At 42.0% G+C, this 12,475-nt stretch overlaps 1 protein-coding gene across 3 annotated transcripts in view; it reads left to right on the forward strand.

Moving 5' to 3' along the window:
* Nucleotides 1–12,475, forward strand: part of TEX10 (testis expressed 10) — a 236,419-nt gene that overhangs the window by 199,715 nt on the left and 24,229 nt on the right. For all 3 annotated transcript variants that reach the window (XM_030205096.1, XM_030205101.1, XM_030205108.1), the window contains exon 12: nt 12,167–12,348. In XM_030205096.1, the coding sequence (XP_030060956.1) occupies nt 12,167–12,348 (182 nt within the window). The remainder of the gene's footprint in view (nt 1–12,166; nt 12,349–12,475) is intronic.

Genomic DNA, 12,475 nt, shown 5'->3' on the forward strand with positions numbered 1-12,475 from the left:
AGATCACCTCCCTTCAGGCCTTCCCTCACTGTGTCCCACCCTCGAGGGAAGACCTGAAGGGAGGTGATCTGCCTCTCCAAATGGAGCTCAGCTGAGAGGCGCTGCCGATTTTAATGCAGGGGGTCCGGTGCCAGGTGAGACCGGGGACTGCAGCGCCAGCGGCCTGACCCCGGCGCTGGGCCCCCCTTGGAGGCCTGGGGAATTTTGTCGTCCCCCCTGTCCCCCCCTCTCAGGGCGCTGCTGGCACCGATTCAAAATGGCTGCCAAGAATTGTCTGGGGTGTGTGAGAACGGGTGAGTGTTAGTGGAGGTGTGATACTGAGAAGTGAGTATGAGTGGGGTGCGCTATTCTAGGGTGTGTGAGAACGGGCGAGTGTGAGTGGGGTGTTTTGCTAAGTGCTGTATTAGAAAGTGTGAGTGGGGGTATGTGAGAATGGCTGAGTGTGACTGGGGTGTTTTGTGAGGGATGTGTGAGAAAGGGTGACATTGACGTTGAGTTTAATACTCCCTTAAATCAGAAAATGTGAAGACTTCATCTCCACCTGGATGCTGTTACTACCCTTCTTGTGAGGAATTTTCCTAGGTTACTGATTCTTTTTCCCTTCACCTTCATACTGTGTCCCCTCATTCCAGAGCTTCCTTTCAATTGAAAAAGATTTACATCATGTGTATTTATGCCATAGAGGTATTTAAGTGTCTCTATCAAATCTTCCCTCTCCCGCCTTTCTTCCAAAATATACATATTGAGAACGTCAAGTCTGTCTCCATATGCTTTATGACAAAGATCACTGGGAAAAAGTGACTAAATCAGTGCATCCAAAATGTTGAGAACATCTGACTTGTCATGTCTTGGGTCCATAACCAGCCTGCAAAACTTACATGTTTGAACTTTGTAACCTGTTTTATTTTTTCACATAAAAGGATGGGATTTGGACTGTTGTATTACGGATTGTTTGCTCTAACAGATTTCATTAAGACCTCATTTTTTCTTGTGACTTTAGTCACCTTTTCCCAGAGATGGCCACATATAGGTGTCTTAGATTAAGAGTGATGAAAAATTCTATTTTCATTTATTACTATCATAATCAATTTTTTTTTAGTATATCAGCCTGACCCCAAAAAGCTAGTTGACAATTGACCATAATTTTATAGTTTTAAAATTATAATGGAAATTTAGAGAATATAATTTTTATAATTTAAATGTGTCATTGCTTTTCCAGGGATGACAATTAGCACTTTACAGCGGGTGCACATTTGGTGCCCAGATGGCTGTAATACTTGAAATTCCATTAGAGCAACATACAAAAATATATTTTTGGATGCAGAAACAAATGATAATGTATACTGCACACTAGGTTTAATACTTTTGTATTGTGAACTGTTGTCTGTCCACTGGCTGCATTAGCCTCTGCTATTTTTTTGCAGAACTAACATTGCTTATGTGGGTACAGTTAGCGTTGAAGGGCAGGTTCAAAGTCTTGACAGACTATTTCAGACTCTTCTGAAATTTGGGCAGGATCAAGAAACCATGATTCTGATAGCTCCCTGGTGGTTGAGACAAGTGTGGTTCCCCTCTGGAACTTTCCATAAGGAAACAAAAAACTGTAGTATTCCTTAACACTGATTGTGCAGGCACAGGAACATTGTTGCACCCAGCATCAAGTCCCTTGCCCTGACAGCTTGTATGTGGAGTAGGTAACCTTGGCTACTCAGAATGTGTTTGACAGTGTATCCTAGGTCATTCTAGATTGCAAGATAGACCCACTAGAAGATCTTATAAATTTAAATGGAAACAGGTTGCCATCTGAGTTGACAGAAATCCCTAGGCCAGTGTTTCCCAAACTGTGCACCACGGCACCGCAGTAAACTCACAGGGGTGATGCAGGGTAGATGGGAGTTCATATTCCAAGTGGTACTAAATCCCGGACCACCTCCTGCAAAACAACTGCGCTGGAACAAGTTGCAAGGAGCAGGGAATGCACCCCCCCCCCCCTCATTCCCACACCCTCAATAATCCCTCTACGTTGTTGATATGAGCTACCGATCACGGCTCAGCTGTGATTAGTCACGGAGCCTGTCTGCCACTTAAAAGTGTGATCCTGATTGGAATGCAAGGAGCAAGGATCTTTGCTTCCCAATCAGGATTGCCCTTTTAGGCGCTAGACAGGCTCCATAACCAGTCACAGCTGAACTGCCCTAGGCACTTTTTCCTCTCCCAAACAACACTGCTTGAGTAACTTCTTAGTCTTTCAGTCAAGTTTAAAAATCAACTTCATTAGGGCATATCATTTATTATATTTATTTTACCACAGTTCACACAAGGGAACTTAGCATCATTGCAGTATAAAATCCAAGAATATTTTGTGTGTAAAACAGATATAACAACAATAACACAAGTGATGACAAGAAACAGAAGTGGGTAGGGATTATATCAAAACACAACAATTCAGTCATACAAACAGAGAAAAGTAAAGGCAGATAAAGACCATATGGTCTATCCAGTCTGCCCAATCATGCTATCTACTATCCCTTCGTCTCCCTTGGAGATCCTATGCACTTGTCCCAAGCTCGCTTGAATCCAGATACAGTCTTCATCTCCACCATAGGGAAACTTGCAACCAGAGAGCCTCTGGTGCTGTGGCATCCTGTCTCCTGTGGACCAATAGTACTTCCTGGTCTCAGGGAAGTATCCAACAGTTTCCTCCTCGAGTTGTCACCTTCTTCCAAAATGGCAGCACCTGACCCCTAGCTGTGCATCCTGACGTTTACTTGCTGCATATAAAATCAATCTAGTTATTAAGTAATGCCACACTGGGAAAAGACCAAGGGTCCATCGAGCCCAGCATCCTGTCCACGACAGCGGCCAATCCAGGCCAAGGGCACCTGGCAAGCTTCCCAAACGTACAAACATTCTATACATGTTATTCCTGGAATTGTGGATTTTTCCCAAGTCCATTTAGTAGTGGTTTATGGACTTGTCCTTTAGGAAACCGTGTAACCCTTTTTTAAACTCTGCCAAACTAACCGTCTTCACCACGTTCTCTGGCAACAAATTCCAGAGTTTAATTATGCGTTGGGTGAAGAAAACTTTTCTGAGATTTGTTCTAAATTTACTACACTGTAGTTTCATCGCATGCCCTCTAGTCCTAGTATTTTTGGAAAGCGTGAACAGACACTTCACATCCACCTGTTCCACTCCACTCATTGCTATTTTGAAAGCTGGCGAGTACTCCACTAAATATTGATGTTTGTGTGGATTCAGTATACAGCACTTTGTGTGAGAGCACAGCAAGGCATTTTACAATAATAGTAAATATAAGAGGAGGAAAGGAATTCCATAAATCAACAAGACAATCAGCATGACGGGAGAGATGGAAAAGAGGAGGGGAAGTTAGGCAAGTTACCCTGATGGTAATGGAGCCCATGGAGTCTAGGAGTCACCAAAAACTTGGGTGAAGAGGTGGGTCTTTAAAGCAGACCTGAACCTGGTATGGATGGTTCGAATTGGAGAGCTAGGAAGAGCATATTCCAAAGCATTAGGGCTAGAAAAAAGAACTCTGTGTCTAGTAGAGTGAAGGCAAGAGAGGGCTAGAGGACGGACAGCTAGTCTGAGTCTAGTAGATGAGGGCAGCAAACGAAGAGTATTCAAGACTAAATATGACTGATAGCCTGAGCAAATGGCCTTGTCAGTGAGAGACAAGATTTTATCATTTGCCGTTTATTTTCAAATTTGATATACTTCAATTTTCTGACAAGCAGATCAAAGCGGTTTACAAAATAAAATCAAGTAAAAATAGAAATAGAACTACAAATTACAATAGGAAAGACCCTAAACTTGATAGGAAACCAATGATGTTGAATGAGAGTGATGTGATCAGATTTCCAGGTATGATACGGAATCTGGATAACGGTATTTTAGACTGATTGAAGACGTTTGGCTGGGCATTGGTAATACTGACATAAACAATATTTCAGTAGTCAAAACTTAGTGTCTATGGAACAGAAAAGGGTAGGCTAAGCTGATGTATTGAGAAAAGAACAGATGGAGCGAAACTGATGGAGAGCCCAGAGAGAAATACTTCACGACATTACATACCTGAACAATGATTATGCTGAGGTATTTAAAGGAATTGACAAGTAATGTATTTTATATTCTTTATTAATTTTTGTGAACTGCTTTGATTTGCTTTAAAGACGCTATATTAAGAACCCAATAAGCAATAATTGATTATCCAAGCAACTGCATGTGCCTAGGGCCCCAAAGCTTATGGGGGCCCTGTTAGGTGTGCTAAGGACTCATGAGCATAGGATTGCCAACTGTCTAGATTTTTTCAGAATTCAACAAATTTTGTAAAATACCTGTCTGGATATTTTCCAGAGTTTATCCCCTTGCAGCTGTTCAATCCTACCCCCTCCAGTGCAGAAAGTGTGGTAGGATCCAGCCAATGGGCTTAGTTAACCGGAGGGGCTGAGCCTGTGTGGGACTATGGAGAGAGATGTGGAACTAGTGGGTTGTTCTGGAAAGAGTGGAATTTTTGAAAAGAAGGAGAAATTTAAGATTGCGGAAAAGTGTGAGCCTGCAAAGAGGTGGGAAAATGTGGGATACAAATGCAATAAATAAATAAAGGGTCTGATGCAGGTTAAGAAAAAGAACTAGTAACGTGGAGGGGCATAATCGAATGGCGCCGGCGAAATAGATCGCCGGCGATCTATTTTGCTATTTTGGCGGTGGCGCAACAGCTGGCTGGAACCGTATTATCAAAAAGATGGCCGGCCATCTTTTTTTTTTTTTTTTTTTTTATAATACGGTTTAGACCGGCCAAATGCCTTGGATGTCGCTGGGTTTGAGATGGCCGGTTTTGTTTTTCAGCGATAATGGAAAAAAATGTCGGCCATCTCCAACCCAGCGACATCCAAGGCATTTGGTTGTGGGAGGAGCCAGCATTTGTAGTGCACTTACATGCCAGGACACCAACGGGCACCCTAGGGGTCAGTGTGGTGGACTTCAGAAACAGCTCCCACATGCATAGCTCCCTTACTGTGGGTGCTGAGCCCCCCCCCCCCAAACCCCCTACCCACAAATGTGTACCCACTAAAGGTGCTCCAGGGACCTGCACACACTCAGGCCTCTAGGACTTGTTGCTGCTGTATAACCTTGGCACAGCAGTTGACACCTGAAGACTAATGTCTTTGAAAAAGTGCTTTATTTGAATAAGCACCTTTACTCACAGTTAACTGCAGATCAGAGGTTGTGCCCCACTGGCAAAGAATCTCCCTGATACTGAGATTAGCAGTAGGTCCGAGCTGGCAGAATGCTTTACAATGCCCTCTTTCAGCAGCATTCAAGGTAAGAACGTTTTCTAACGTGGGTAACACATGAAAGGGATCTAAAACTGGCTTACAAAAATGGCCACGAACGCATGGACTACCGGAAACAAAACAGGGCACACTCTGACCCAGTTAGCAGGGGGAAAAGCACCATGGGAGTAGAGCCCAGTACCCTACACCCACCACAATGCATTGCTGATGTGACTCTGCAGGGCACCTAACATAAAAGGTGTCACACTCACCCGAGAGCCACATTGCAACCACGGAAAGGCTGTCAGACGATACAACACATTCTGCTGTCATGGAGGTGGGTACGGGATTTGAGGCTGGCATACAGGCTGGCGAAAAAGGTTTTCATTTTAACTTTTGTAGTATTGGGAGGGGGTTGGTGACCACTGGGGGAGTAAGGGGAGGTCATCCCCATTCCATCCGGTGGTCATCTGGTCAGTTGGGGCACCTTTTTGAGACTTAGTCGTGAAAATAAAAGGACCAAGTAAACCCGGCCAAATACCGCTTAACGCCGCTTTTTTTTCCCATTATCGCCGAAAGCCGACCATCTGGTAGCCACGCCCCCTTGAACTTTCGCCGTCGAGGCGATGGGAAAGCGGCGATGCTGTTAAAAAGCCAGCTTTCGATTATACGCTTTTAGCCACTTTTGCGAAATCGCCAGCGATCTCCCGATTTGTGTCGGAAGATCGCTGGCAAAAAGTTTCAATTATATGCTGGATAGTAACATAGTAGATGACGGCAGAAAAAGACCTGCATGGTCCATCCAGTCTGCCCAACAAGATAAACTCATATGTGCTATGCATTGTTTCAATAAAGTACATTAAAAAAAAACACTGAAGCCTGAACCACTTAAGGCAGCACTTTCAAAAGAACTAGTAGCAAATGCATGATGGTGGGCAGACTTGATGAGGGCTGGAGACTGTGCTCAAATGAGCACATGAGCAGCAAAACAGCTAAAGAATGTATGCACTTGTGTATGTTTCTGTGTCTCTCTGGTGGGGACAGTCTCATATAAATAGAATTTATTTAAAAAATCTGAGCTGGAGTGGAGAAGTCTACTAATACAAATGTACCTGTGTACAAAATAAGGGAAGGGAAGGGATGTGTTGAGCCCTGGGAATTTACCCAGCTATAAATTTCCTAGACAAATCCCTTTGAAAACTGTCCTACTACTGCTTGTCCTCCATCTGAACTATGTGGAACCCTGCATTGAAGATGGTGAATTCTAAAGGAAGAGGATAGAAGAACTTTGAAGGAGCATCCAGTTAGAATGCTTAGTTGAATTAAACCAACTAAGGACAGAGACAGAGGCCAATATCAGGAAGCCTGTTAAGCAACAAGGTTGAACTACCAGACTGAATGTGGATGAAAAATCAAGGAACAACAAAAACAAACTTACCAGCGTTAAGAATACTGTGAAACTCACTAAGGAGGCCCACCCAAATGGTCTCCAGTCTACATCCAGAACAGAAGCCAGATTGATGGTGTGTAGGACATAGAGATTTTCTATGTGCTGCAGGAGTAAAATAAAGACCACCTTCTCAGTTAGCTTTGAGAGCTAGGTGAGGTTAGAGACAGGCTCATAGGATGAAAAAGAAGGATCGGGAGGGGACAAACAAGGGTCTGTTTCCAAGCTGTATGTATGGACTTAGCCACTGACAAGACCATGGTTGAAAATAGATAGGCGGAAGGGAAGGAGACTCAGTGTAGAAATGCCTGTACCTGGAGAAGGGAAAAGATCAAGCAAACAGGTGGTTCTAGAAGAGGATAGTAGTTTTGTAAGGGAGAAGCTAGTAATCCAGTTGAAACATGCCCAAGATTGGGTTAGTGTGCCCTGTCATATAGAAACCGGGCTGACCAGAGTTTGGGGGTAGAGGAAAAATTTAAAAAGTGGCAAAGATCACTAATTTGAAAACTGAAATAGTGAAGGAGTCAGTGGCAAGAGAGACTGGAATAAAAGGTCAAATTAGTTAAAGTAGAGAATAACTTCTTGAAACTATTGACCAAATTGTTAGTGAAGGTTGAATGTTAAGATTTCTTTGTCCTTTTTAGCTTCTGAGTGAACAGGTGGGCTGCTGGACAATGGACCAAGCTATCTGGATTTCTGCATCTCCAGTGTCTTTCAGCCTGTCTAGCCTGACATTTGATGAGGTGGAAACCAGAATGGTACCAAGGATGGTAGTGGGGGAAATGCAGACAAACTGATTTTAGTGGAGCAATGTAGTCCAACAAAATGCAGGGAGTTTTGTCCCAGGCAGATATCTTCTTAATGAGGAAGAAAATCTGAAAGTCCTTGAAGAATTTGAGAACTGATTGAAGGGAAACTATTTAAAATATTTGTAGCCGCACTATCCATTTTCCTAGGTGATAACAATGAAACATACACAATATGCCAAATAGACAATACTAGACAATGACAGTCAAACATTTTCGTAAAATGTAATCATATACTCCAGTCATATCATCTTAAATTCATTCTACAAGCAAGTACTTAGTCATCTAATCAATTCTTACCATTCAGAACCAATGTTTAGATGGTTAATTGAGTATTTGCAAATAAAAAGCTTCAGAAAATAGAAAATCTTTCAACAGGTTCCAGAACTGGAGAAAATTCTCCATTCATCATAGTTCCTGTGTAATAGAATTCCACAAACTTGTATCTGCAGCATAAAATATGCTTGACCAGTAGTATCCTATCTAATGTGCTGAAAGGAAGGCATATCTAATAGTAACTAAATGTGGACAAGCCAAGATGTGACTGGAGTCTGAGGTCAGAAAGTAAGGCAGTGAACCAGTTATTTTGTGGTTGAAGGGTGTCCAAGTGAAAGTTGCCCAAGATGGGGAGGTTAGGAAACCTAACAGAGATTTCAGCGGTCTATGACAGAGTACCCTATGATACTGAGTCGGCAATGGGTGGGAAATAAGTAATAAATCGAGGTGAAAGAGACTGGAAGAAAGCTCTGTGAAAGGAAAAGTATTTGCAATAGAATGGATGCGATGACCCTTTCCCTTTTGACAACTCTAGGAACAGAGTGCCACATAGCCATTAGGAAGGCACTGCTAAAGGACAAACTTTTTGCCATAATAAAGCTAAGTTTTGGTTAAGCAAAGGAACATGACATGACAAGAAATGATAATCTCATGAAGAGCAGTAGTGTTAGAGTATATGGTCCTGCAGTGGAGTAAAGAGAGAGTCTGGCAGTCAGGGTTAGCAGTTTGATGAAGAAAAGGTGAGGAGAAGTGGTAAGAGCGAGGGATACAGGGGGTCAAATATTTTACCTTATCAGATGTGCATGAACAGCCAGGTTTTTCAAACTGGTTCCCCCTAGTGGTTTGGAAAGGATTGGGAGGTCATGAAAAGCATGATTTCAGGAGATGAGATGATGGGGGTTATAATCAAAAGCAAAAATGAGGTGGGAACATTCAGAGGGCTCAATTGTCCCAAATTGTTGATGAAAAGATTCATCTCAAAAAGAGGAGTCTCCTACAAGTAGCTCATCATGGAGCACATCCTGCTCCTTGTGTACTCTCCTTTGGCCATGCTGCTGCAGCAGCATGGTCACCACTGGTCATTGGGAGTGAAGGAGTAGTCTAATGGCTAGAGAATCTGGCTGACAACCAGGGAAGCCAGGTTCCAATCCTGCTGCTGTTCTTGTGATCTTGGGCAAATCACATAACTCTCAGGTACAAAATCAGATTGTAAGCCCTTTGGAGACAGGAAAATACCTAGAGTACCTGAATAACTCACCTTGACTTATTACTGAAAAGGTGTGAGTTGAATCAAATAGATTTTGGAGGATAGTAGCACGAGAGGTGAGTGGGCATTGCTCCTACTTTCCAATTACACAGGTAGGTGGAAGGGGTCTGGAACCTGGAGGGCTACCAGGGAACATCTGTGGAGTGGAGTGAGGATTGAAAAGATCTGGGGGTCCAAGGCCCACTGGGACACCAGAAATTTTTTTTATTAGACTTTTTTATTTCCCTTCCTGTGAAGTGTGTGAGCTAAGCCCTGCTCACACACTGACATGAAGAGAGACACTATGTAAAAAATGTGCTCGCCTATGCCCAGCATTCCTTCATCTATAGCTACTAAGAGTCTTCCCCAAAGACTCTTTCATCCCCCTCCTGCCCATTTGCTTATGCATATGTAAAATTTATTTATAACTTGTTTTTGGACAATTTGTTTCAGCTGGGGTGGAAAGGCCAAAAAATATTATTTTACTATCCTGGGCTTCTCTCTGGCTTCATCGCTTTTCCAAGCCCAACACTTGCACTGTCACATCCATTTCATTTTCGTAGGTGATTTTTCCCCCTACTGTTAATGCAACACTTCACTTTCTAAGATCTTAAAACAACTACTAGTGATATAGCACTTGCTCACTGCCTCTCCTCTTTCACGCTGTAGTGGTGAGGCAATCTATGGCCCCTGTCATCGAAATTAACAAAAACTCAACATTTCTGCATTTTATATGTGCAAAACTCTGGGCCCTTGCTGTTGATGTTGGCAAGAGCCAAAGGTAACTTTTGGGCTAAAGCATTGATGGACCAATAGAACTACAAGTGAAAAAGCAGTAATGGGCCTAACTGAAAGTGCCATGTGACTCAGTTTTACCTCTTGGGCCATAAGAGCATAACAAGTGGATACATGCCTGACATCAAAATCTCTTTTGGGAAGTACGAACTCCCACTCAAATCACAAGTCAGGAACCTTGGAATACAGTTAGATTCAACACTTCATCTGATTCCCCAAATCCAAGCAACCTTCAAGAGCTGCTTCTACTATTTGTGACAGCAACGCTGCCTCTGTCCTTACATCGAGAAGATAAATCTTATCCCGGTTGTGGATGCCATGATATCAAGATTGGATTACTGTAATGCACTCTACAACGGTCTGCCTACAAAGGGCCTGCACCAGCTCCAATTGATTCAGAATGCTGCAGCAAGACTAATAGAAGGTTGCAAGCAATGTGACCACGTGCCTCCATTTTTTGCAATAACTTCACTGGCTACCTATACAATACAGGGCTAAATTTAAAACTCTTATGTCTGATCTTCAAGGCCCTTAAAGGAAATAGCCCCGAGTAATTGAAGAACAGCAGACCCTCTACACACCTCCAAGGACACTAAGTTCCTCCCAAGGGGTATCCCTAACCACACACTCTCTAAAAGACATTACATGATGTGATACCCGCAAGCGAGCCTTCTCCGGAGTAGCCCCCACACTCTGGAAAGCACTGCCTGAACTGCTCCGCTTAACACAAGACTATCTCTACTTCAGAAAGCAGGTGAAAGCTTGGCTCTTCAACCAGGCCTTTAGTGGAAGAAGTAACTAAACTTGTTAGTCTCACTCGCACATACAAGGAGTGACAAGGGCTGCACATACTGCAGCAGAACATATTTATCCACTCCTTCCCTAGCTGAGATAATATTTAACCATCTCTCTGACCTCATATGCAACTTTCTTTAAATTAATCACCTTATTTTCTAACTCCTCTTACCTTTCTATATGTTCCATCTTTGCTTATACCCTACACTGTCAGTTAAAATATTCTATTATGTATTGTGTTGACGTAAGTAGTATACTATGCCATACTTTGTATTATTTGAATATTTTTACTGCTGTAATTATCTATTGCTCATGTTTTGTTTTTTATTTATTTGTTACATTTGTATCCCACATATTTGTAGGCTCAATGTGGCTTACATAGTACCGGAGGGCGTTTGCAGACTCCGGTGAGAACAAATACAAAGTGGTGTTGTGGTAAGATAGAGATCATGTGGCATAGCCACATTATGGAATCGTGCATCGGAAGGGTTGAGTTTTATCCATTACGTAATTTGGTTTTGTTGTGTTGTAGGGATCAGGCATTTAAGTAGGACTGGTGGGGTGTGCCTTTTTGAACAGGTTGGTTTTTAGTGATTTCCGGAAGTTTAGGTGTTCGTATGTCGTTTTCAAGGCTTTTGGTAGTGCATTCCACAGTTGTGTGCTTATGTAGGAAAAGCTGGATGCATAAGTTGATTTGTATTTAAGTCCTTTGCAGCTTGGGTAGTGTAGATTAAGGTATGATCGTGTTGATTCTGATGTGTTTCTAGTTGGTAGGTTGATTAGGTCTGTCATGTATCCCGGGGCTTCACCGTAGATAATTTTGTGGACCAGGGTGCAGATTTTGAAGGTAATGCGTTCTTTGATTAGGAGCCAGTGTAGTTTTTTGCGGAGGGGTTTTGCACTTTCAAATCGCGTTTTTCCAAATATAAGCCTTGCTGCCGTGTTTTTTATCCTTCCTGTACACCACCTTGAGTGAATTCCTTCAAAAAGGCAGTAAATAAATCTTGGTAACTAAAATAAATAAAATGAGCTGTACTGAGTGAGACCAAAGTCGGTCGAATTGAGCAATCTTTGACAGTGGTCATTCCACTTCACAAGTGCTCAGCAGATCCAAAAAAGGAGATCATAATTTGCACACCCCAGGTCAAAAATCACTAAGATCATTTGCATTTGTAGTTATTTAGATCTATGTTAGAAAATGCATAAAATGTATTTTTTATTTTTGCATGATGTGCTTTACTGCCTTTCAGTGGTAATATAAAAGCAATATACAGTATAAAATTTCTGGAAGGCAAAAAAAAAATAGAAACACCCAGGAAAGCATATGATGACCACAGGAGAATAGCACAACAGTGTTGGTAGGTTGCTGTTAATACAGCAGTATTCAACACAATTATTTATCCAATGTTTTCTGTATTTTTCAGTTTTTAAATATTAGGAAATTACCTGTGTCTTCATGTTGTATCTCTCTTAACATCTTGTAAATAATTGCATTCTCTTGCAGGCTGTGCTTTCTGTAATACCTGACAGTACAGCTGGATCTATTGTATATGCCATAAGTAAACTTCAGGATCACTCCACTCTTCTTAATGATGACACACTAAAGTTTCTAGCTTCCTGCTGCATTAGTCTTCTTTATTTTGTGATGACTTTAAAGAAGCAGGAGCCAGAGCATGTACAAAAAAGGTAATCTTTATTTATTTTTCTTCAAGTTCACTGACAAAATATGGAAGATTAGTAGTTTTGACATAAAAATGTTTGTATTATAAAATTTTGGAATTGTAATAAAAAGTAAAGCAAAGATATAGTTTAA

This window comes from Microcaecilia unicolor, chromosome 1 (assembly GCF_901765095.1).
Source record: "Microcaecilia unicolor chromosome 1, aMicUni1.1, whole genome shotgun sequence".
In the NCBI taxonomy this organism is placed as follows: domain Eukaryota; kingdom Metazoa; phylum Chordata; class Amphibia; order Gymnophiona; family Siphonopidae; genus Microcaecilia; species Microcaecilia unicolor.